Source organism: Mustela lutreola, chromosome X (assembly GCF_030435805.1).
Source record: "Mustela lutreola isolate mMusLut2 chromosome X, mMusLut2.pri, whole genome shotgun sequence".
NCBI lineage: Eukaryota > Metazoa > Chordata > Mammalia > Carnivora > Mustelidae > Mustela > Mustela lutreola.
Genome location: NC_081308.1, coordinates 43,993,921 through 44,017,768, shown reverse-complemented (window position 1 = coordinate 44,017,768; position 23,848 = coordinate 43,993,921). Strand labels below are relative to the sequence as shown.

General features: G+C 39.6%; 1 protein-coding gene across 3 annotated transcripts in view; it reads left to right on the top strand.

The window, feature by feature from the left end:
- Positions 1-8,680, top strand: part of SHROOM4 (shroom family member 4) — a 218,921-nt gene extending 210,241 nt beyond the window's left edge. For all 3 annotated transcript variants that reach the window (XM_059158603.1, XM_059158604.1, XM_059158605.1), the window contains one exon: positions 1,013-8,680. In XM_059158603.1, the coding sequence (XP_059014586.1) occupies positions 1,013-1,282 (270 nt within the window). In that variant the 3' untranslated portion in view covers positions 1,283-8,680. The remainder of the gene's footprint in view (positions 1-1,012) is intronic.
- Positions 8,681-23,848: the final 15,168 nt, after the last annotated feature.

Here is a 23,848-nt window from a genome sequence, read left to right as displayed (position 1 = left end):
CTGGGATCGAGTCCTGCATTGGGCTCCCTGATCTGTGGGGAGTCTGCTTTTTCCTCTCACTCTCCCCCAGTGCTCTCCCTCTCTCAAATAAATAAAATCTTAAATAAATATATAACATAATAAATATTAATTACTTAAAACAGGGCCTGGAACAGGGTAAAAGCTGAATGAGTGCTACCTGCCAGTGATAGTAGTAGAAGTAGTGGTAGTGGTATTGATAGTGATAGTGGTAGTAATAGTAGTAGTGGTAGTGGTGGTAGTGGTGGTAGTGGTGGTATTATTGACGTTAGTGGTAATAACAGTAGTAATAGTAGTATTGGTACTGATGGTGGTAGTAAGAGTAGTAGTAGGAATAGTTGTGGTGATATTGGTGGTGCTGCTGGTAATAGTAGTAGTAGCAGCAGCAGCAGCAAGTTCACCTCGTTTTCTCTCTGAGTTAGAGGACAAGGTCTCACCAAGTAGCTGAGATTGGGAGTCTATCAGTTTCACAGGTTGGGCCACTCTGCATATATCCCCGACCCAAAAGTATATTACCTTTCCACACAGAAGTGGTTTGGGATACAAATTGGAATCCACAATAAAAGGCACATATGCACATGCGTACACACACAGATATGTACACTCACACCTGTACACCAACACAGAGACACATACCATTTTGAAAGCACCGTCACAGTGATCTTTGTTCTCCGGATGGAAGGGGCATGAGCTGGCTTTGTCAGAGCCTTCCCCCACCCAAACCCTGGTGGTGGTCCATGGATGAAAGACCATTTAGGGATGGAAAGGGGTGAATGCACATCGCCCCATCCAGAATCACTGTTGTGTTCATCCTCCCTGCTGCTCTAGGAAAGAAGGGCTTTTGCATGAAGGTGGACTTCATGGTAGGAAGTCTAGGGATGGTGAGTTAGCGCAGAGTGGGGAGTTGTTGGCAGCCGCGTTCCTGGTGGCGCCATGGGTTAGGCAGCCGACTGGGAACTGGCATGGCTCTTAACTGGTCTATCTGATTCCTCAGTTGGTGCTGATAGAGAAGAAGCAGCAGCTGACAGGGCAGTTGGCAGATGCCAAGGAGCTGAAGGAGCATGTGGACAGCCGGGAGAAGCTGGTGTTTGGCATGGTCTCCCGCTACCTGCCTCAGGACCAGCTCCAAGACTACCAGCATTTTGTGAAGATGAAATCTGCTCTCATCATCGAACAGCGAGAGCTGGAAGAGAAGATCAAGCTTGGGGAAGAGCAGCTCAAATGTCTCAGGGAGAGCCTACTCCTGGGGCCCAGCAATTTCTAATCCACCAGTAGACTGATATGCCATCCCTGCCCAGACACAACGGGAAGTGCTTTCAACCTTTGTTAGCAGTTTGTTAGCAAGTAGATAGCAGTTAGTTAGCAGTTTGTTCCATAGCCTCTACCTTGGACATCTGTCATTGCCCCTCACCTAGCAATGCCCCCACCCAGCTAGGACTCCCTGAGGAGGCCCCAAACTTCTACCCTAGGGAGAAGCAAGAAGCAGAAGTGCCTGCAGCAAGGTGTGATTATACAACCACACTCTCCTTCCCACAGTTTGCATAGGCAAGTACTCACTGCACACAGAACCAAAAAAAGGTCTTCATTCTTCTTGGTACCAGGACTCCACCACCCATCCACACCACAATCAGCCTCTCGAGGCTCAGAGAGAATCTGCCTGTGTAGCTCCATCCTGCCCAAGGTTCATTGCCCAGCCATTTCCCACAGAGATCTGAATGTCTTGAAGGTATCACTCACCAGCAATTTAAGGGCCTCATGTAAGCTTTGCAGTGGGAAGCACAGAAGAAGAAATAACATGAAACAGAATGTAAGCAAAGACTGGGAACCCCTAGGTGCCCCCGCAGAAGCTAGGCTTACACGAATCAGCTCCATTTCCACCTTCCCCAGCAGCTGATTGAGGGGGAAGGAGGCCTACTCTCTGCCCTGGCTAGTGTGGCCTTCCTCCTGTCCTGAGACTTTTGGCCTACCACATTCTGTCCCTTCCTACCTTTCCTTGCTGGGGGTTATAGGTGCCTACCCTAAGGTCTTCACGCTCTGGGCCATTAAGAGCTCCACTAAAGCTGACTTCTGGATACACATTTCATTATTGAGGAAGGGGTTCTTTGTTGTATTTTAAATGACCTTTTGATTTTATTTATTTTTATGTTTTGATTTTTTTTTTTTCATTTTTGTTAACTAAGAAGGTGAGAAAAGGGGAATCGGAGAGGGAAAAGTAATCCCAGAAGGAAGGTGTTTTCTGTAGATCAGCCTGAATTTCACTGAGGTTAGATGAGCAAAAGCCAAAGCCTCAAATTCTTCACCCCTGCCAACCCCGCGAGAGCCAAAGTCTTGAATTCTTTCCCTGAAGTTTACAAGGGTCTACGAAAGGAGTTTTCACCTTGAACTCAGCTTACTTTGGCCTGGTCCTATACTTTCCTTGACATCAGGATAACCATAAGCTTAGCATTCCCCAACAGGTTTAAGTTTTAAGGGTTTACCCATTTCTCTACCACCTCCCATCTAAGAAATTGGGTAGCAGAGAGTTCAGGAGATCTTCCATCTCACATTTGCTTTTTCCAGCCTCTGGCCTGACCCAGGGAACTGAAATTCATGGTAGCTAGAAGCTCCAGTCAGGGCCACCCCTTCATCAACCACCCCCCCAACCCACAACCCACCCCTCCACCCCTGCCCAGAGCAACTTACGACCTAGCCAGGATCTTAGGCACACAAACAATGAACGCTGCTATTGTTGCCAAGGTCCTGTCCTAGAAAATTGGAAAATCCCTCAGGTGGGCGACAGCAGGAAAGGAGCTGTGACCAAACTCTAGCCTATTATCCAGCTCCATTCCCTCTTCCTCGCTCACTGGAGCCCCTGGTTCATGTTGCACAGCCCTGCCCAGTTAAGCCCTGACATCTCTTCTAGTTACTGCTGAGTTTCCCAGGGTCCTTGGAGGTGAACTGTAGCAGCAGGGATGCCTCATTCAGCCAAAGAATTTGCCAAAGAACTTTGCTGCTGCTACAAATACTGCTCTCTAGCTTCCATTTCCTCTTCATTGTATTTGGAAACAATGGAAGAATATTGGCCAGCTGTGTGTCCTGAGGGGGTCTCTTGGTATGCTCTTAAGTGAACTGCTGCTATCAGAACCACTGTTAAAATGTCAACCTGCCATTCTCCCCTCAAGTGGAGGAATCTATGCTATTCAGGAAGGCTGATGGCTTGTAAAGGGCTAGGCTTACCCAAGCCAAGGTTGAGGAAGGTGGGGGAGTGCTATGAATAGAGGCTGCTGTTGTCATCTTTTTTTTTTTTTTTTCTTAAACAGGCTCTAGGATAAATAAGGAGTAAATTGAGATATCCTGTATGGGGGCGGGGGTGGTTTGAGGCCAACATAATCTATCATTCTAAGATTTGGGGTGGTGCTAAAACAGCTTTTTGGAAACACAGGCACAGGGAAGAGTACCTGGACACAAAGACCACATTCTGGGTTTTCCTAGTCAGCATTAGATTGGTTGTGTATTAAATTTATCACTCTATAAGTACTATTGACTATGTTATTTTTGTCCCTCATCCCACCTGAGATTAGAGTTGGAATCAGAACAAAAGGATGCTCATTTTCACCAGAAGGATGGTTTCTAAAGCACTTAATAAAATAAGCCCTATACTGAGCAGTGAAGCTTGGCAGACAAAAGTCTGCTACTAAACAGGAACTAATGCCCCAAGCTACAGATGTGAATGATGGTACTTCAGAGCTGCCAGTATTATTTGAGATACAGTGCCTCTCCCCTGTTCTCATTTCCTGGGCTCAGCCCTCTGGCAAGGTCTGAGGTGTGTAGCAGTGTGGAAGGTGGGCCAGAGGATTTCCCCAAAGAGAGTTATTGGTCCTGACTTCTATCCTCTCTCTTCAAATACTCACACAGGCCCCAGTGGGTAATAGGTTGATAGAGAGGAATCTGTGCAAGGGTTACTATTGCTTGTCCCTTCTTATTCCCCTACCCCAACCCCGGGCTCTGGGTCGTTAAGTCTCCTTGAGTCCCACCAGCTACAGACTCAGCCAGGGCTTAGTGGTAAGTGCTCAAGGGGAACCCAAGAGAGACAGACACACTAAAAACAAGACCCCAGAAAGGAAGAGACAATGCAGAGGAACTAAGAGGATAAAAGATGAAAAAGACTTTTTCAAATCCAGGATCAGGCTCTGTTTTCCATTTAGCCCCCTGTGTCAGAAAGCTTCCCTGGGGGAACCACAACCACAGCCTGAACCCCAGTCTCCCTGACAGTGCTGCTCTGCCCATAGCAAGTCCCAGATGGAGGAAGCTGAGCACATTTCTGGCTACTTCCTTTGTTTGGAGCTTGGTGACTCCCATTGTCTTTGGCAAAGGAGTTGTCTATGCCAGTAACAGTTCTGTAACAGTGTATTATAGTCTTTGAAGATTAGTAGATCTTTAGAGGGGGGTGGGGCAGGGGGCAATTTCTATCGATTAAGAACCAGTGTTTGTTGTACAGCTGTTGGGGGTCACCTATGCCATGTAAAGCTATTATTTTTCTGAATCTAATTGTTTCTGCGATTGTGTCCTCCACCACTCCTGTCTTGGCTGACATTGATATGCCTGCCAGATTGTCATCAAGGGTTATACTTCAATAAAGGGTGCTAAGGACAAAAAAAAAAATAAGATTATCTCAAGTGTTTTGACTGAGGTGATGGAAATTCTCTAATATTCTACTGAAAAATAATGGAAAGGAATTTGGTTACCTATCTATAATCCTTCATATGTAACCATCTGACCTGAGCCTTACCCACATCCCTACTCTTACCCTGATCCCTGAGGGATAGCACTGATGATATACTATTCGTTAACCCCAGTAAAATAATTTAGAATTCAGGAAGAGTAAACAATAGGTGTAATCTTAAGGTAGACCTTAGCAGTACAGAGTCCAGTTCTGGAGTCTAGCCTGAACAGAGAGGTGGGGCACTTTCTAGACCACCTCCAGCTATGTGTTCTGTTTACTAGCATCATCTTCTACCTTATAGTCCAGTCTCACACTTTGCCTCTCAGCAACCTGAAGAGCACAGTTCTCACTGATCCACTCTCCAAGATAACCTCAAGGTTTAGACCCAAATGCACTTCAGGCAGCACCTCTGACCCTGAACTCTTTCCCTCAGTATATACATCATTTTTATCCCAAGTGATCTCTTCCTATTCCAGATTGCCAGTGTGATAGAATGGGAAGTGTCCAGCTTTGGCATTAACATGAAGAGTTTGCAAGTCCTGGTTTTGCCACTTACTCTGTGAACCTATAGTATATGCTCAATTTTAGAGTTTATTTTCTTATATATAAAATGGGAATAATAATGTATATCTTGCATAGTTGCGGCTTAATAAATGAAAGCTACCAGCTGTCTACTGAGAAGCTGTTAGAAAGGCAGGATCCTGCCTCTACCCCAAACCCACCAACAACAGTTTGCATTTTAACTAGATTTCCAGAAAATTTATATGCATCTTAAAGTTTGAGAAGCATTAACCTATCATAAAAATGCTCAGTACATAGTAACCTATTAGTCTAGTCCTGATTTATCTAATTCTTTATTTTGTAATCCCAAGCATATTACTGATCTTCTCATATTGCTCACAACTACCTGCCCAAATGAGTTCAACAAGACTGCCTGATATAAGGTTGATACATAAAATCATTTGTATCTCTACACACTAATAATCAACTATCTGGAAACAAAATTAAGAAAACAATTCCATTTACAATAGCATCAATAAGAACATAACACTCAGGAATACATTTAACAAAAGAAATATAAGAATTTTATACTGAAACTATAAAACGTTGAAAGAAATTAAATAAAATCTAAAAGATTATTTAGACTAAAATCTAAATCTAGTAGTTAGATGACAGTATTCCCCAAATTGATCTACACATTCAACCCAATCTTTATAAGAATACTGGCTGTCTTTTCTGCAGAAATTGAAAAGTCGAACTTAAAATTCATATGAAATTGCAAGGAACACAAAATAGTCATAACAGTCTTTAAAAAGCAAAAAGATGGACAGTTCACACTTCTCAATTTCGAAATTTATTACAAAGCTACAGTAATCAAGACAGTGTGGTACACATACAAAGACAGACATGTAAATAAACAGATTACTATTTAAAGTACAGAAAAAAGACCTCAGGGGCACCTGGGTGGCTCAGGTGTTTAAGCGTCTGTCTTTAGCTTAGGTCGTGATACCAGGGTTCCAGGACTGAGTCCCACATCAGGCTCCTTGCTTGGCAGGGAGCCTGCATCACACTCTACCTGCTGTTCCCCCTGCTTGTGCTCTTTCTCTCACTGTCAAATAAATAAATAAAATATTGGGGGAAAAAAAGAGGCCCTCATATTTAGGATCTGATAATTTTTGGTCAAGGTGCCAAGACATTAAAAAATAGAGAAAGAATAGTTTTTCAACTAATGATGTGGGGACAAATGGGTATCCACACAGAAAAAAATGAAGTTGGACTCCTTCCCTTCACCACACACAAAAATTAACTAAAAAGGGACTATAAACCTAAATGTAAGAATTACATTTATTAAAAAAAACTTACAAAATGCTTAAAAGAAAGCATAGGAGTAAATCATCTTGAAATTGTGTTAGGCAAGATTACTCAGAACTCCAAAAGCACAAGTGGCTAAAGAAAATATGAATAAATTAGAGCCTATCAAAGTTAAAAACTTCTGTGCTGCAAACAATATCACCAAGAAAGTGAAAAAATAATCTGCATAATCAGAAAACTATTCACATATCACATATTTAATATTAGTCTTTTATCCATAATATATAAAGAACTGATACAACTCAATAATAAAAAGTAAAAAATGGGCAAAGAATCAGAATAGACATTTTTCCAAAGAATATATGCAATGGATAATAAGCACAGGCAAAGATACTCAACATTAAAGAAATATGAAACAACAGTGAGATACCACTTCATACACTATGATGGGTAATGATCAAAAAGATAGTAACAAGAGTTGGTGAGAATACAGAGAAATTGAAATACTCATACATTGCTGGTGAAATGTAAAATGGTGTGGTCACATTGAAAAACAGGCATTCAACACAGGCAGTAACCTCTTTGATACCAGCCATAGCAACTTTTTTTTTTTTAGATATATCTCCTCAAACAAGGGAAACAAAAGCAAAAATAAACTATTGGGACTACATCAAAATGAAAAACTTCTGCTCAGCAAAGGAAACAATCAAAAAACTAAAAGGCAACCTACAGAATGAGAGAAGATATTTGCACATGACATATCTGATAAAGGGTTAATATCCAAAATTTATAAGGACTTGATAGAACTCAACACCCAAAAAAACAAATAATCCAATTAAAAAATGACATGAATAGACATTTCTCCAAAGAAGACATACAGATGGCCAACAGACACATGAAAAGATGTTCTATGTCATTGATCATCAGGGAAATACAAACCAAATCTACAGTGAGACATCACCTCACCCCTGTCAGAATGGCTAAAATCAACAACACAAGAAACAACAGATGCTGGCAAGGATGTGGAGAAAGGGGAACCCTCTTGCACTGTTGGTGGGAAGGAAAACTGGTGCAGCCACTGTGGAAAATCATATGGAGGCTCCTCAAAAAGTTAAAAATAGAACTACCCTACCATCCGGCAATTGAACTAGTAGGTATTTATCCAAAGAATACAAAAACATTAATTCAAAGGTATACATGCCCCCTGATGTTTATAGCAGCATAATTTATAATAGCCAAGATATGGAAATGTCCCAGGTGTCCCTTGATTGATGAATGGGTAAAGTGGTGCTTACTATATACAATGGAATATTACACTGCCAAAAAAAGAATGAAATTTTGCCATTTGCAATGACATTGCTAGAACCAGAGAGTATAATGCTAAGTGAAAAAGTCAGAGAAAGACAAATGCCATGTGATTTCACTCATATGTGGAATTTAAGAAACAAAACAAATGAGAAAAGGGTGGGACAAGAGAGAGGGAGGGGAAACCAAAAAACACTCTTAACTATAGAGAACAAACAGATGGTTACCAGAGGGGATTGTACTGAAGTGTTGAATCACTGTATTGCACACCGGAGACTAATATAAAACTGTATGTTAACTAACTGGAATTATAATAAAAACTTAAAAAAAAGATAAAACATAGCATGAAAAAAAACACACGTACACAAATGTTCAAAGAGTCATTACTTATAATAACTGAAAAGTGAAAACAACCTAAATGTCCATCAATGAAGAATGGATAAACTTTGGTCTAGCCATACAACAGATTATTATTCAGCCATAAAAAGGGATGAAGTACTGATACATACTGCAACATGGTTGAATCCTGAAAACATTATGCTGAGTGAAATAAATCACAAAAGACCACATATTGTTGATTCCATTGATAGGTAAAGCCTAGAATAAGCAAATCTATAAAAACAGAAAGCAGATTAATGCTTGCCAAGGGCTTGAGAGCTGGGGAGGATGAGCAGTGGCTGCTAATGGGCATGGGGTTTCTTTTTGGAGTGATAGACATATTCTAAAATTAGATTGTAATCATCATTGCCCAACTCTGTAATTGTACCATAAACCACTGAACTGTATACTTTAAATGGGTGAGCTGTATGATATATGATTTCTCAATAAAGGTGTTAAAAATAACTTTTGCTTATTTTTCAGTCTCATTCTTCTTGACAAAGTCTGAATTGATGGTAAGCATGTAGTTCATACCTGAGCCCAAAGAGTACAATACTCACACCATTTGAATTTGGGAGGGAATTTTTCATCATATTCTTCCCTTTCAGGCCTGGCAGACCAAGCAAGACAAAGAGTAAGAGTAGTCTTAGCTCTGTCTCATGACTTTAGCAAGAATAAGATGGATAGGCCCTATTGGAAAAGAGAAACAATCTTTCTAGGCAGGTAGAGAGGTTAAAAACTTCATCTCTTTAGGCAAATAAAAAGGTTTTAAATCCTGATTCCATCAACTTACCATGTCACCTTATAAATTACTTGACCCTCTCAACTTTTGCTGTAAAAGGGGGCTAGTAAAAGTACCATCTAAAGTGTTATTATGAAGATTCAATGAGATAGTCCATGTGAAACACTGAAGATAGTGCCTGCCATACAATAAATATTCAATAAAGGTGAGATGCTAGATTTATTATTTTTACTGAAGTGAGATTAAAGCAAAAACAATACAAGGAAAAGTAAAGTGCCCTCAGGTTTGGAGTCAGACAGCTCTGTTAATATGACCTTGGGAAGTCACTTCATTTATAAAGCTGTAGCTCCTCTGTAATAATAAAGGTAATAATTTTCCTCTAGGGAGGCAGTTTTTAAAAAATGGACACTGGAATCCACACCACTTGGGTTTGAATACTGGCTCCACCACTTACAAATTGTGTGACTAAGCATATATAACTTCTCTGTGCCTGAATGTCCTCTACTGTCAATTGGAGGTGACAAAATACTTACCTCCTTGATCTGGTGTGAGGAATTATTGAGTTAATCCAAGTAAAGTACCTAACACAGAATAAGTACTCAATGAATATTAACTATTATTATAAAGCTAAGATAGGAAACAAATGAGACCCTTAGTAAAGCTGAACGTGTTGTTGGTCCTCAATAAATGGTGATTCCCTTCCTCAGCCATTCTTTCTGTGCCCCAAGTCAAGATTTTTTGGACTTGCAGGGGAAATGTTTCAGATTAGAAGACAGTTTTGGCAATCTCAGCACTACCATCTGATGGGAACAGCATCATCTATTATCTCCTGGCAAGATGACCACCTAGATTCCTAATAAAATACCCCATTCATAAGAGTAGGGAAAGAACAATTTCACCTGTAAAATACTTGGGCTTGAATTTGAGAATGGTTTAAGGAAATCCTCTTCTCAAACCCCTCTTTAGATATGGGGTCAACTAAAGTATTATTGAGTTGCTTACCTTTCACATATCTTCACTTTTACTCTTTTTGAAGTCTGAATATACAATTTTTTAGCAAAAACTCTCATTTAATTTTTACAATACCTCTGTGGCTTGATGTAGCAACATTTTTGTTTGTCAGCTAAACAAAAGGGATATAAGTGCATAATACCATCCATTCATTTATTCTACCAGTATTTCAGGTACGGTTTTATGCTCAAAAGATTCAGAAGTAAACAAAATAGGCAAAGTGCCCACCTTTATGGAGTTTCTGTTCTAATAAAAGAGACTTGCACAAATACATAATATTTTATATATAAAAATATACACACATATATAATCATTGTATACTCTAGTGCATCAAGGCAAAACAGATTTTCCCTTGATTCCACAGCTATTAGCAATAGGGTAACTTTTGGTACCACAATAACTAAAATATTTTTACATTCATTTCCAGCAGACATATTCTTATTTTCTCACTAAATGGAATTTATAATGGGATTTTTTTAATTAGCAAAAAGACGGCAAAACCCTATCACTGAAGGAAGTTGGAGTTAAAGATAGTTTAAACATAAAGGTTGAATTCCATCTTGATAATGACAACAACTCATATAACATAGAAATATTACCCATTTTGTGCATGGTTCAAACATACCACAGGCTAAAGAGCTCTGGCAAAAGCTTCTAATTGGGCAGTTTATACCCTAACAGATCATGCTCTATTTGTCAACTGTTTAAGTTTCTTAAATATGACCCTTCACCCAGGATTTGCTCACTGTTGTTAACTGAGTAAAACTACATTGTTTTGAATTCCCATTTTATTGCCAGCTACTGATTTTCTATCAAAAAAGAGTAATTGAGAGGAGTCAAGATGGCGGAGAAGTAGCAAGCTGAGACTGCTTCAGCTAGCCGGAGATCAGCTAGATAGCTTATCTAAAGATTGCAAACACCTGAAAATCCATCGGCAGATCGAAGAGAAGAAGAACAGCAATTCTGGAAACAGAAAAACAACCACTTTCTGAAAGGTAGGACCGGCGGAGAAGTGAATCCAAAGCGACGGGAAGATAGACCCCGGGGGGAGGGGCCGGCTCCCGGCAAGCGGCGGAGCAACCGCGCACAAAATCAGGACTTTTAAAAGTCTGTTCCGCGGAGGGACATCGCTCCAGAGGCTAAACCGGAGCGAAGCCCACGCGGGGTCAGCGTGGCCTCAGGTCCCGCAGGGTCACAGAAGGATCGGGGGTGTCTGAGTGTCGCAGAGCTTGCGGGTATTGGAACGGGAAAGCCGGCTACAGAGACAGAGCCGACAGTAAGCTCGCAGCTCCGTGTTACCTTGAACCGGTCGCAGGCTCGGTGAGCTCGGAGCGCGGCCGGAGGTCAGGCAGACGGGAGTAACTGGGCGCTGTTCTCTGAGGGCGCACTGAGGAGTGGGGCCCTGGGCTCTCGGCTCCTCCGGGCCGGAGACCAGGAGGCCGCCATTTGTATTCCCGTCCTCTGGAACTCTACGGAAAGCGCTCAGGGAACAAAAGCTCCTGAAAGCAAACCCGAGCGGATTACTCACCCCGGCCCCGGGTAAGGGCGGTGTAATTCCTCCTGGGGCAAAGACACTTGAAAATCACTACAACAGGCCCCTCCCCCAGAAGATCAACAAGAAATCCAGCCTAGACCAAGCTCACCTACCAAGGAGTGCGGTTTCAATACCAAGGAGAGCAGCAGAATTCCAGAGGAGGAGAAAGCCAAGCACGGAACTCATGGCTTTTTTCCTGTGATTTTTTTTAGTCTTGCAGTTAATTTAATTTTTTCTTTTTCATTTTTTTTTTTTTTTTTCTCGCCTTCGGGTAAAATTTTTTTTTTTTTAACTGTTACCTTTTTCTTTTTTAACGATTTTTTACTAGTTTATCTAATATATATATATATATTTTTACATTTTTCTTAGGTGTTTTCTTTTTTAAAAAAAAAAAATTCTTTTCTTTTTTTTTTTTTTTTTTTTCTTTTTTCTTTCTTCCTTTTTGAACCTCTTTTTATCCCCTTTCTCCCCACTCACGATTTTGGATCTCCTCTAATTTGGCTAAAGCATATTTTCCTGGGGTTGTTGCCACCCTTTTAGTATTTTACTTGCCCCTTCATTTACTCTTATCTGGACAAAATGACAAGACGTAAAAATTCACCACAAAAAAAAGAACAAGAGGCAGTACCGAAGGCTAGGGACCTAATCAATACAGACATCGGTAATATGTCAGATCTAGAGTTCAGAATGACAATTCTCAAGGTTCTAGCCGGGCTCGAAAAAGGCATGGAAGATATTAGAGAAACCCTCTCGAGAGATATAAAAGCCCTTTCTGGAGAAATAAAAGAACTAAAATCTAACCAAGTTGAAATCAAAAAAGCTATTAATGAGGTGCAATCAAAAATGGAGGCTCTCACTGCTAGGATAAATGAGGCAGAAGAAAGAATTAGTGATATAGAAGACCAAATGACAGAGAATAAAGAAGCTGATCAAAAGAGGGACAAACAGCTACTGGACCACGAGGGGAGAATTCGAGAAATAAGTGACACCATAAGACGAAACAACATTAGAATAATTGGGATTCCAGAAGAAGAAGAAAGTGAGAGGGGAGCAGAAGGTATACTGGAGAGAATTATTGGGGAGAATTTCCCCAATATGGCAAAGGGAACAAGCATCAAAATTCAGGAGGTTCAGAGAATGCCCCTCAAAATAAATAAGAATAGGCCCACACCCCGTCACATAATAGTAAAATTTACAAGTCTCAATGACAAAGAGAAAATCCTGAAAGCAGCCCGGGAAAAGAAGTCTGTAACATACAATGGTAAAAATATTAGATTGGCAGCTGACTTATCCACAGAGACCTGGCAGGCCAGAAAGAGCTGGCATGATATTTTCAGAGCACTAAACGAGAAAAACATGCAGCCAAGAATACTATATCCAGCTAGGCTATCATTGAAAATAGAAGGAGAGATTAAAAGCTTCCAGGACAAACAACAACTGAAAGAATTTGCAAATACCAAACCAGCTCTACAGGAAATATTGAAAGGGGTCCTCTAAGCAAAGAGAGAGCCTACAAGTGGTAGATCAGAAAGGAACAGAGACCATATACAGTAACAGTCACCTTACAGGCAATACAATGGCACTAAATTCATATCTCTCAATAGTTACCCTGAATGTGAATGGGCTAAATGCCCCTGTCAAAAGACACAGGGTATCAGAATGGATAAAAAAACAAAACCCATCTATATGTTGCCTCCAAGAAACACATTTTAAGCCCGAAGACACCTCCAGATTTAAAGTGAGGGGGTGGAAAAGAATTTACCATGCTAATGGACATCAGAAGAAAGCAGGAGTGGCAATCCTTATATCAGATCAATTAGATTTTAAGCCAAAGACTGTAATAAGAGATGAGGAAGGACACTATATCATACTCAAAGGGTCTGTCCAACAAGAAGATTTAACAATTTTAAATATCTATGCCCCCAACGTGGGAGCAGCCAACTATATAAACCAATTAATAACAAAATCAAAGAAACACATAAACAACAATACAATAATAGTAGGGGACTTTAATATTCCCCTCACTGAAATGGACAGGTCATCCAAGCAAAAGATCAGCAAGGAAATAAAGGCCTTAAATGACACACTGGACCAGATGGACATCACAGATATATTCAGAATATTTCATCCCAAAGCAACAGAATACACATTCTTCTCTAGTGCACATGGTACATTCTCCAGAATAGATCACATCCTCGGTCCTAAATCAGGACTCAACCGGTATCAAAAGATTGGGATCATTCCCTGCATATTTTCAGACCACAATGCTCTAAAGCTAGAACTCAACCACAAAAGGAAGTTTGGAAAGAACCCAAATACATGGAGACTAAAGAGTATCCTTCTAAAGAATGAATGGGTCAACCGGGAAATTAAAGAAGAATTGAAAAAAATCATGGAAACAAATGATAATGAAAATACAACGGTTCAAAATCTGTGGGACACAACAAAGGCAGTCCTGAGAGGAAAATATATAGCGGTACAAGCCTTTCTCAAGAAACAAGAAAGGTCTCAGGTACACAACCTAACCCTACACCTAAAGGAGCTGGAGAAGGAACAAGAAAGAAACCCTAAGCCCAGCAGGAGAAGAGAAATCATAAAGATCAGAGCAGAAATCAATGAAATAGAAACCAAAAAAACAATAGAACAAATCAACGAAACTAGGAGCTGGTTCTTTGAAAGAATTAATAAAATTGATAAACCCCTGGCCCGACTTATCAAAAAGAAAAGAGAAAGGACCCAAATAAATAAAATCATGAATGAAAGAGGAGAGATCACAACTAACACCAAGGAAATACAAACTATTATAAGAACATACTATGAGCAACTCTACGGCAATAAATTTGACAATCTGGAAGAAATGGATGCATTCCTAGAAACATATAAACTACCACAACTGAACCATGAAGAAATAGAAAGCCTGAACAGACCCATAACCAGTAAGGAGATTGAAACAGTCATTAAAAATCTCCAAACAAACAAAAGCCCAGGGCCAGACGGCTTCCCGGGGGAATTCTACCAAACATTTAAAGAAGAACTAATTCCTATTCTCCTGAAACTGTTCCAAAAAATAGAAATGGAAGGAAAACTTCCAAACTCATTTTATGAGGCCAGCATCACCTTGATCCCAAAACCAGACAAGGATCCCACCAAAAAAGAGAGCTATAGACCGATATCCTTGATGAACACAGATGCGAAAATACTCAACAAAATACTAGCCAATCGGATTCAACAGTACATTAAAAAGATTATTCACCACGACCAAGTGGGATTTATTCCAGGGCTGCAAGGTTGGTTCAACATCCGCAAATCAGTCAATGTGATACAACACATCAATAAAAGTAAGAACAAGAACCATATGATACTCTCAATAGATGCTGAAAAAGCATTTGACAAAGTACAACATCCCTTCCTGATCAAAACTCTTCAAAGTGTAGGGATAGAGGGCACATACCTCAATATCATCAAAGCCATCTATGAAAAACCCACCGCAAATATCATTCTCAATGGAGAAAAACTGAAAGCTTTTCCGCTAAGGTCAGGAACACGGCAGGGATGTCCATTATCACCACTGCTATTCAACATCGTACTAGAGGTCCTAGCCTCAGCAATCAGACAACAAAAGGAAATTAAAGGCATCCAAATCGGCAAAGAAGAAGTCAAATTATCACTCTTCGCAGATGATATGATACTATATGTGGAAAACCCAAAAGACTCCACTCCAAAACTGCTAGAACTTATACAGGAATTCAGTAAAGTGTCAGGATATAAAATCAATGCACAGAAATCAGTTGCATTTCTCTACACCAACAGCAAGACAGAAGAAAGAGATATTAAGGAGTCAATCCCATTTACAATTGCATCCAAAACCATAAGATACCTAGGAATAAACCTAACCAAAGAGACACAGAATCTATACTCAGAAAACTATAAAGTACTCATGAAAGAAATTGAGGAAGACACAAAGAAATGGAAAAATGTTCCATGCTCCTGGATTGGAAGAATAAATATTGTGAAAATGTCTATGCTACCTAAAGCAATCTACACATTTAATGCAATTCCTATCAAAGTACCATCCATCTTTTTCAAAGAAATGGAACAAATAATTCTAAAATTTATATGGAACCAGAAAAGACCTCGAATAGCCAAAGGGATATTGAAAAAGAAAGCCAACGTTGGTGGCATCACAATTCCGGACTTCAAGCTCTATTACAAAGCTGTCATCATCAAGACAGCATGGTACTGGCACAAAAACAGACACATAGATCAATGGAACAGAATAGAGAGCCCAGAAATAGACCCTCAAATCTATGGTCAACTAATCTTCGACAAAGCAGGAAAGAATGTCCAATGGAAAAAAGACAGCCTTTTCAATAAATGGTGCTGGGAAAATTGGACAGCCACATGCAGAAAAATGAAATTGGACCATTTCCTTACACCACACACGAAAATAGACTCAAAATGGATGAAGGACCTCAATGTACGAAAGGAATCCATCAAAATCCTTGAGGAGAACACGGGCAGCAACCTCTCCGACCTCTGCCGCAGCAACATCTTCCTAGGAACAACGCAAAAGGCAAGGGAAGCAAGGGAAAAAATGAACTACTGGGATTTCATCAAGATCAAAAGCTTTTGCACAGCAAAGGAAACAGTTAACAAAATCAAAAGACAACTGACAGAATGGGAGAAGATATTTGCAAACGACATATCAGATAAAGGACTAGTGTCCAGAATCTATAAAGAACTTAGCAAACTCAACACCCAAAGAACAAATAATCCAATCAAGAAATGGGCAGAAGACATGAACAGACATTTCTGCAAAGAAGACATCCAGATGGCCAACAGACACATGAAAAAGTGCTCCATATCACTTGGCATCAGGGAAATACAAATCAAAACCACAATGAGATATCACCTCACACCAGTCAGAATGGCTAAAATCAACAAGTCAGGAAATGACAGATGCTGGCGAGGATGCGGAGAAAGGGGAACCCTCCTACACTGTTGGTGGGAATGCAAGCTGGTGCAGCCACTCTGGAAAACAGCATGGAGGTTCCTCAAAATGTTGAAAATAGAACTGCCCTATGACCCAGCAATTGCACTATTGGGTATTTACCCTAAAGATACAAATGTAGTGATCCAAAGGGACACATGCACCCGAATGTTTATAGCAGCAATGTCCACAATAGCCAAACTATGGAAAGAACCTAGATGTCCATCAACAGATGAATGGATCAAGAAGATGTGGTATATATACACAATGGAATACTATGCAGCCATCAAAAGAAATGAAATCTTGCCATTTGCAACAACATGGATGGAACTAGAGCGTATCATGCTTAGCGAAATAAGTCAAGCAGAGAAAGACAACTATCATATGATCTCCCTGATATGAGGAAGTGGTGATGCAACATGGAGGCTTAAGTGGGTAGAAGAATAAATGAAACAAGATGGGATTGGGAGGGAGACAAACCATAAGTGACTCTTAATCTCACAAAACAAACTGAGGGTTGCCGGGGGGAGGGGGTTGGGGAGAAGGGGGTGGGATTATGGACATTGGGGAGGGTATGTGATTTGGTGAGTGCTGTGAAGTGTGTAAACCTGGTGATTCACAGACCTGGGGATAAAAATATATGTATATAAAAAATATATGTTTATAAAAAAAAAAAAAAAAAAAAAAAAAAGAGTAATTAATGGAACTCAATTTCTCAGGTGCTGAATTGGTTGTATTTTGTGCCATTGAAATAATTTGGGAAAAGGCCATGAGTGAAAAATCTTTCCACTTGAAAGTGCATTAGGTTAAATGTGAATAAGTTAAAGTGCTGGAAAAAAATAACAATTTGTATCCTGATTTGTCCACATTTTTGATAAGTGTAAAGCAGGAGAGGAGCAAGATGGCAGAGGAGTGGGAGACCTAAATTTCATCTGGTCCCAGGAATTCAGCTCGATAGTTACCAAACCATTCTGACCACCTACATACTCAACAGGAAACAGAAGAAAAGAATAGCAACAATTCTATGAACAGAAAAGCAACCACTTTCTGGAAGGTAGGATGTGTGAAGAAGTGAATCCAAGGCAATATACAGGAAGAAAGACCGAGAGGGGAGGGAGCCTCCATCAACCATCTATTGGCAAGTGATAGAGCAGCAGAGCACAAAATCAGAACTTTTAGAAGTCTTCTCCATTGAGGGACATCACTCCAGTGGCTAAAATGAAGGGTAGAATCCTTTCTGGGACAGTGTGGTCTCCAGGCCCTCGGGGTCACAGAAAGACCAGGGGTGCCTGAGTGTGGCAGAGCTCCCAGGTAGCAGAGCAGGGAAGCCGGCTGCAAAGATGGAGCCAAGGAGTGGACTCTCTGTTCATGATCCCAGGCACAGTCAGGCCACTACTCTTCAAACAGGGTCCCCACAAGTGGCAGACCCAGGGAGCCCACCCCTTCCTCCACCAGGAAGAGCAGTACAGGAGCACAGTGCAGGAATCTGCTGGGTTCAGAGACCCTAAGCGGAGCCATGTGCCAGAGATAAAAATGCTCAGTCATAGGCTGGGTGAGCATGGAGTATGGCTGGAGACCAGGGAGACAGGAGTGATTGACTGCTTTTCTCTGAGGGCTGCTTTTCACCAAAGCAGGGGGCCACCAAGCTCTTGGCTCCTCTGGGGCTGGAGATTGGGAGGCTGCCATTTTCATTCTCATCTTCCAAAGATGTATGGAAAGATTTCAGGGAACAAAAGCTAAAAAGAGAAAACCCAAACAGATTACACAGCCTGACCCCTGGCAAGGCAGTGCAATTCCGCCTCAGGCAAAGACATTTGAGAATCACTGCAATAGGCCACTCCCCCAGAAGATCAGCAAGAACAGGCACTCAAGACCAAGTTTACCCATCAGTGAGAACTGCAAAAACTCCAGTGCTAGGGGAATACAGCACATAGACTTCACGGCTTTTTTCCCATGATTCTTTAGTCTTCCAAAGTTTTATTTTTTTAATTTTCTTTACTTTTCTCTTTTTCAATTTTTTGAATTTTTCCTCTTTCCTATTTTAACCAACATCTTATTAATAACCTTTTTAAAAATCTGTTTTAATTTTCATTTTTACATTCATATTCTATCCTTTCATTGTATTTAACCTTATTTTTTGTATATATGTTTTCTTTCTTTAAAATTTTGGCATATTATTTCTTCTAACAGACCAAAATATACCCTAAATTTAGTGTATGGATTTGTTCTAGTCGCCCACCTGATCACATTCTCTACTCATTTTTGTAATTTTTTTTCTTTCTTTTTTCAACCAACATCTCATCAATTCCTTTTTTGAAATATTTTTTTAATTTTCATCTTTACGGTCATATTTCATCCCATCATATTTACCCTTATTTGTGTGTGTGTGTGTGTGTGTGTGTGTGTGTGTGTTTTATTTCTTTAAAATTTTGGGAGGCAGTTTCTTTCTTTTTTTTTTTTTAAAGATTTTATCTACTTATTTGACAGAGAGAGATCACAAGTAGGCAGAGAGGAAGGCAGAGGGAGAGAGAGGAGGAAGCAGGCTCCCTGATGAGCAGAGAGCCCGATGCAAGACTTGATCCCAGGACCCTGAGATCATGACCTGAGCCGAAGGCAGCGGCTTAACCCACTGAGCCACCCAGGCGCCCGGAGGCAGTTTCTTTTAACAGACCCAAATACATTCAAAATCTAGTGTGTGGCTCTGTTCTATTCACCAGCCTGCTCATATTTTTTTTCCTTTCTTTTCCCCCTAGTTTCAGTATCTTATGATTTGTTTAGTGTACATTTTTCTAGGGTTATTGTTACCCTTTTAGAATTTTGTTCTCTTATTCATCTATTCTTCTCTAGACAAAATCACAAAGGAGAAAAGCTCACCTCAAAAAAAAAAAAAAAAAAAAAAAAAAAACAAAAAAACAGGCACAAGAGGTGGAACTACCTGCTAGGGACCTAATCAATATGGACCTTAGTAAGATGTCAGAACTAGAGTTCAGAATGATGATTATAAAGATACTAGCTGCACTTGAAAAAACAGAAGATACTAGAAAATCTAGAGAAGTAAAAGAACTAAAATCTAACCAAGTTGAAATTTTAAAAAGCTATTAGTGAGGTGCAATTAAAAATGGAAGCTTTTACTGTTAGCATAAATGAGGCAGAAGAGAGAATTAGTGATATAGAAGACCAATTGATGGAGAATGAAGAAGCTAAGAAAAAGACAGATAAACAACTACTGGAATATGAGGGGAGAATCTGAGAGATAAATGATACCATAAACTGTAACAATATTAGAATAATTGGGATCCCAAAAGAGGAGAGGGGGACGGAAGGTATATCAGAGCAAATTGCAACAGAAAACTTCCCTAATTTGGGGAATGATACAGGCATCAAAATCCAGGAGGCACAGAGAACCCCTCCCCTCAAAAGCAATAAAAAATAGGTCCACAAACTGTCATCTAATAGTAAAACTTACAGGTCTCAGAGACAAAGAGAAAATCCTGAAAGCAGCTCAGGACAAGAGGTGTGTAACTTACAATGGTACGAGTATTATATTGACAACAGACCTATTAACAGAGATCTGACAGGCCAGAAAGGACTGGCATGGTTTAGTCAGAGCACTAAATAAGAAAAATATGCAACCAAGACTACTATATCCAACCAGACTGTCATTGAAAACAGAAGGAGAAATAAAAAGGCACCAGGACAAACAAAAAGTAAAAGAATTTACGAACACCAAACCAGCCCTACAGGAAATATTGAAAGTGGGTCCCCTAAGCAAAGAGAGAGCCTAAAATTAACATAGACCAGAAATGAATAGAGACAATATACAGTCCCAGTCATCTAACACTGACATTTTTCACAGAGCTGGACCAAACAATCCTAAAGTTTGTATGGAACCAGAAAAGACCCTGAATTGCCAGAGGAGTGTTGAAAAAGAAAACCAGGGGTTCCTGGGTGACTCAGTGGGTTAACGCCTCTGCCTTCAGCTTCAGGTCATGATCCCCAGGGTCCTGGGATTGAGCCCCACATCTGGCTTTCTGCTCAGCAGGGAGCCTGTTTCCCTTCCTCTCTCTCTGCCTGCCTTCTTAGCCATACTTGTTATTTCTGTCTGTCAAATAAATAAATAAAATCTTTTTTAAAAAGAAAAAGAAGAAGAAAACCAAAGCTGGGATCATCACAATGCTTTTCAAACTCTATTACAAAGTTGTGATCATCAAGACAGCATTGTACTGGCATAAAAACAGAAACATACATCAATGGAACAGAATAGAGATTCCAGAAATTGACCCTTGTCGGACTCCGGTAGGTTTTGCGGGCCGACAGGCACGAGGAGAGTGTCCGGGCCAGCCGGTAGCTCCCCTTGGGGCTGAGCGGGATGGCGAGTGTCGCGAGTCCAGGCGCATTAATGAACCACACCAGACTTGGGGGATCTGTCGAAGCAGGATCTCACTTTATTGAGCGGGGTTGCAGCTTATATTGGGTAGGGGATGGGAAATGAGGTCAGCGGGGAGAGAGCCTATGGGGTTTGGTTACATAGTCAGTAACTGGGTAGGGTGTGTTGGGCAAGAGGAGGAAATATCAGAGATATGCGGAACCGAAACCGCCACGTTGGCACCAATACCGCCACGGTGGCGCCTTTTCTAGCCGGAAGAGAAGGCAGGCCAGCGCCATCTTTGCTGTGCCCAACAGACCCTCAACTCTGTCTATGGTCAACTAATCTTTGATAAAGCATGGAAGAATATCCAAAGGAAAAAAGACAGTATCTTCAACAAACTACATTGGGAAAATTGGACATCCACAAGTGGAAGAATGAAACTGGACCATTCTCTTACACTATGCACAAAGACAAACTCAAAATGAATGAAAGACATCAATATGAGACAAGAAGCCATCAAAATCCTAGAGAATACAGGCAGCAACTTCTTTCACCTTGGCTGCAGCAGCTTCATGTGAGATACATCTCTAAAAGCAAAGGAAACAAAAGGAAAAATGAACTATTGGGACCTCATCAAGACAAGAAGCTTCTGCACAGCAAAGGAAACAGTCAACAAAACTAAAAGGCAACTTACAAGGAACACTAAGTTTTGGAACACTGAAAAAAATTAAATTAAATTAAATTAAATTAAATTAAATTAAATGGGCACCTGGGTGGCTTAGTGGGTTAAAGCCTCTGCCTTCAGCTGAGGTCATGATCCCAGGGTCCTGGGATCAAGCCCCACTTTGAGCTCTCTGCTTGGCAGGGAGCCTGCTTCCCTTCCTCTCTCTCTACCTGCCTCTCTGCCTACTTGTGATCTCTGTCCGTCAAATCAATAAGTAAAATATTTTTTAAATAAATTAATTAGTTAAATTAAAAAAATAATTCTTGGTTTTGTTTATCTTTTCTATTGTTTTTCTGTTCTTAATTTCATTCATTTTTGCTCCAGTCTTTGTCATCTCCTTACTTCTGCTAACTTTGGATTTAGTTTGTTTCTGTTTTTCTAGTTCCTTGAGGTTCTTTATTTGAGATCTTTCTTTTTTTTTCAATGTAGGCATTTATCACTAAAAACTTTCCTCTTAACACTGCTTTTGCTGCATCCCATAAGTTTTGATATATTATGTTCCTATTGTTAGTCGTTTCAAGATTTTTTAAAATTTACCTCTTCATTTCATCTTTGACCCATTGATTGTTTAGGAATGTGTGTTTTAATTTCCACATATTTGTGAAATTTCCTTTTCTCTTTTTATGGATTTCTATTTTTGTATCATTGTGGTTGGGAAAGATACTTAGTATGATTTCCATCTTTTTAAATTTTCTAAGATTTGTTTTGTTACCTAACATATGATCTATCTTGGAGAATGTTCCATGCATGCTTGGAAAGAACTTATGTTATACTGTTGTTGAAAAGAACAGTTTGTTTGTGTGTCTGTTATTTGGTCTAAAATATAGTTTAAGTCCAATTTTTTTATTGTTTTTCTCTCTGGTTGATCTATTCAACCAGAGAGTTGAAATTGGAGTATTGAAGTCCCTACTGTTATTATATTTTTGTTTATTATTCCCTTCAGATCTGCTAGTACTTGCTTAATATAGTTAGGTCTTCCAATATTGGGTGCATATATATTTACCTTAGTTATATACTCTTGATGAATTGACCTCCTTATCCTTATCTATCTTTATTACTATTTAACTATTATGACCTTTTTTTTCTCTTGTTACAATTTTTGACTTAAAATCTGTTTTGTCTAAGTATAGCTATCTCTACTCTCTTTTGGTTTTCATTTGTGTGGAATATCTTTTTCCATCCCTTCACTATGAGTCTACATTTGTTCTTATAGATGAAGTGAGTCTCTTGTAGGCAAATATAGAGTTTGGTCTTGCTTATTTTTTTATTCATTCAGTAACTCTATGACTTTTGATTGGAAAATTTAATCCATTTATATTAAAGTAATTATTGATAGGTAAGGACTTGCAATTGGCTATATTACTTTATAGTATAGTATTATATAGCATTACTATACTATTGTTTGCTGGCTGTTTTGAACCTCCTTTGTTCTTTTTTTTTTAATTTTACTATCCTTCTTTGTGAATTGATGATTTTCCATATTCCTATTCTTTGATTCCTTTCCCTTAATTTTAAAATCAGCTTAAAATCTTATAGAATTTTGTTTTGTCATTACCCTGAGGCTTACTGGAAATATTTTATTGGTCTAATAGTCTATTTAAGCTGATAAAAACCTAACACTGATTGCATATAAAAACTCTACCTTCTTACTACTCTAAATTTTGTGTTTTTAATGTTACAATGAATGGCTTTTAATATTATGTACTGTTAACAAATTATTATAGCTATTTTAGACACTTTTATCCTTTAACATTGATAATAGAGTTAATTGGTCAAGATACCACCATATTACAGTATTAGAGTATTGTAAATCTGACTATATACTTACTGTTTTGAGTGTGTTGTATATTTTCTTATGTTTTCATATTACTAATAAGCATACTTTTATTTCAGCTTGAGCTCCTTTTAGCATTTCCTGTCAGGCATGTCCAGTGGTGATAAACTCCCTCAGCTTTTTTTGGGGGGGGGGAAACAAAACTTGCCTTCATTTATGAAGGACAACATTGCTGGGTAAAATAATCTTGGTTGACAGTTTTTCTTTCAGCACTTTAAATATATCATCTCACTTTCTCCTGACTTGCAAGGTTTCTGATGAGAAATCTACTGACAATCTTATGGGGGTTCCCTTGTATGAGATTTGTTTCTCTTGCTGCTTTTAAAATCTCTTCAGAATTTAATTTTACATAATTTTATTAGAATGTGTCTTAAAGAAGATTGTTTTGCATTGAAATTATGGGGTAACCTATTAATTCCATGAACTTGG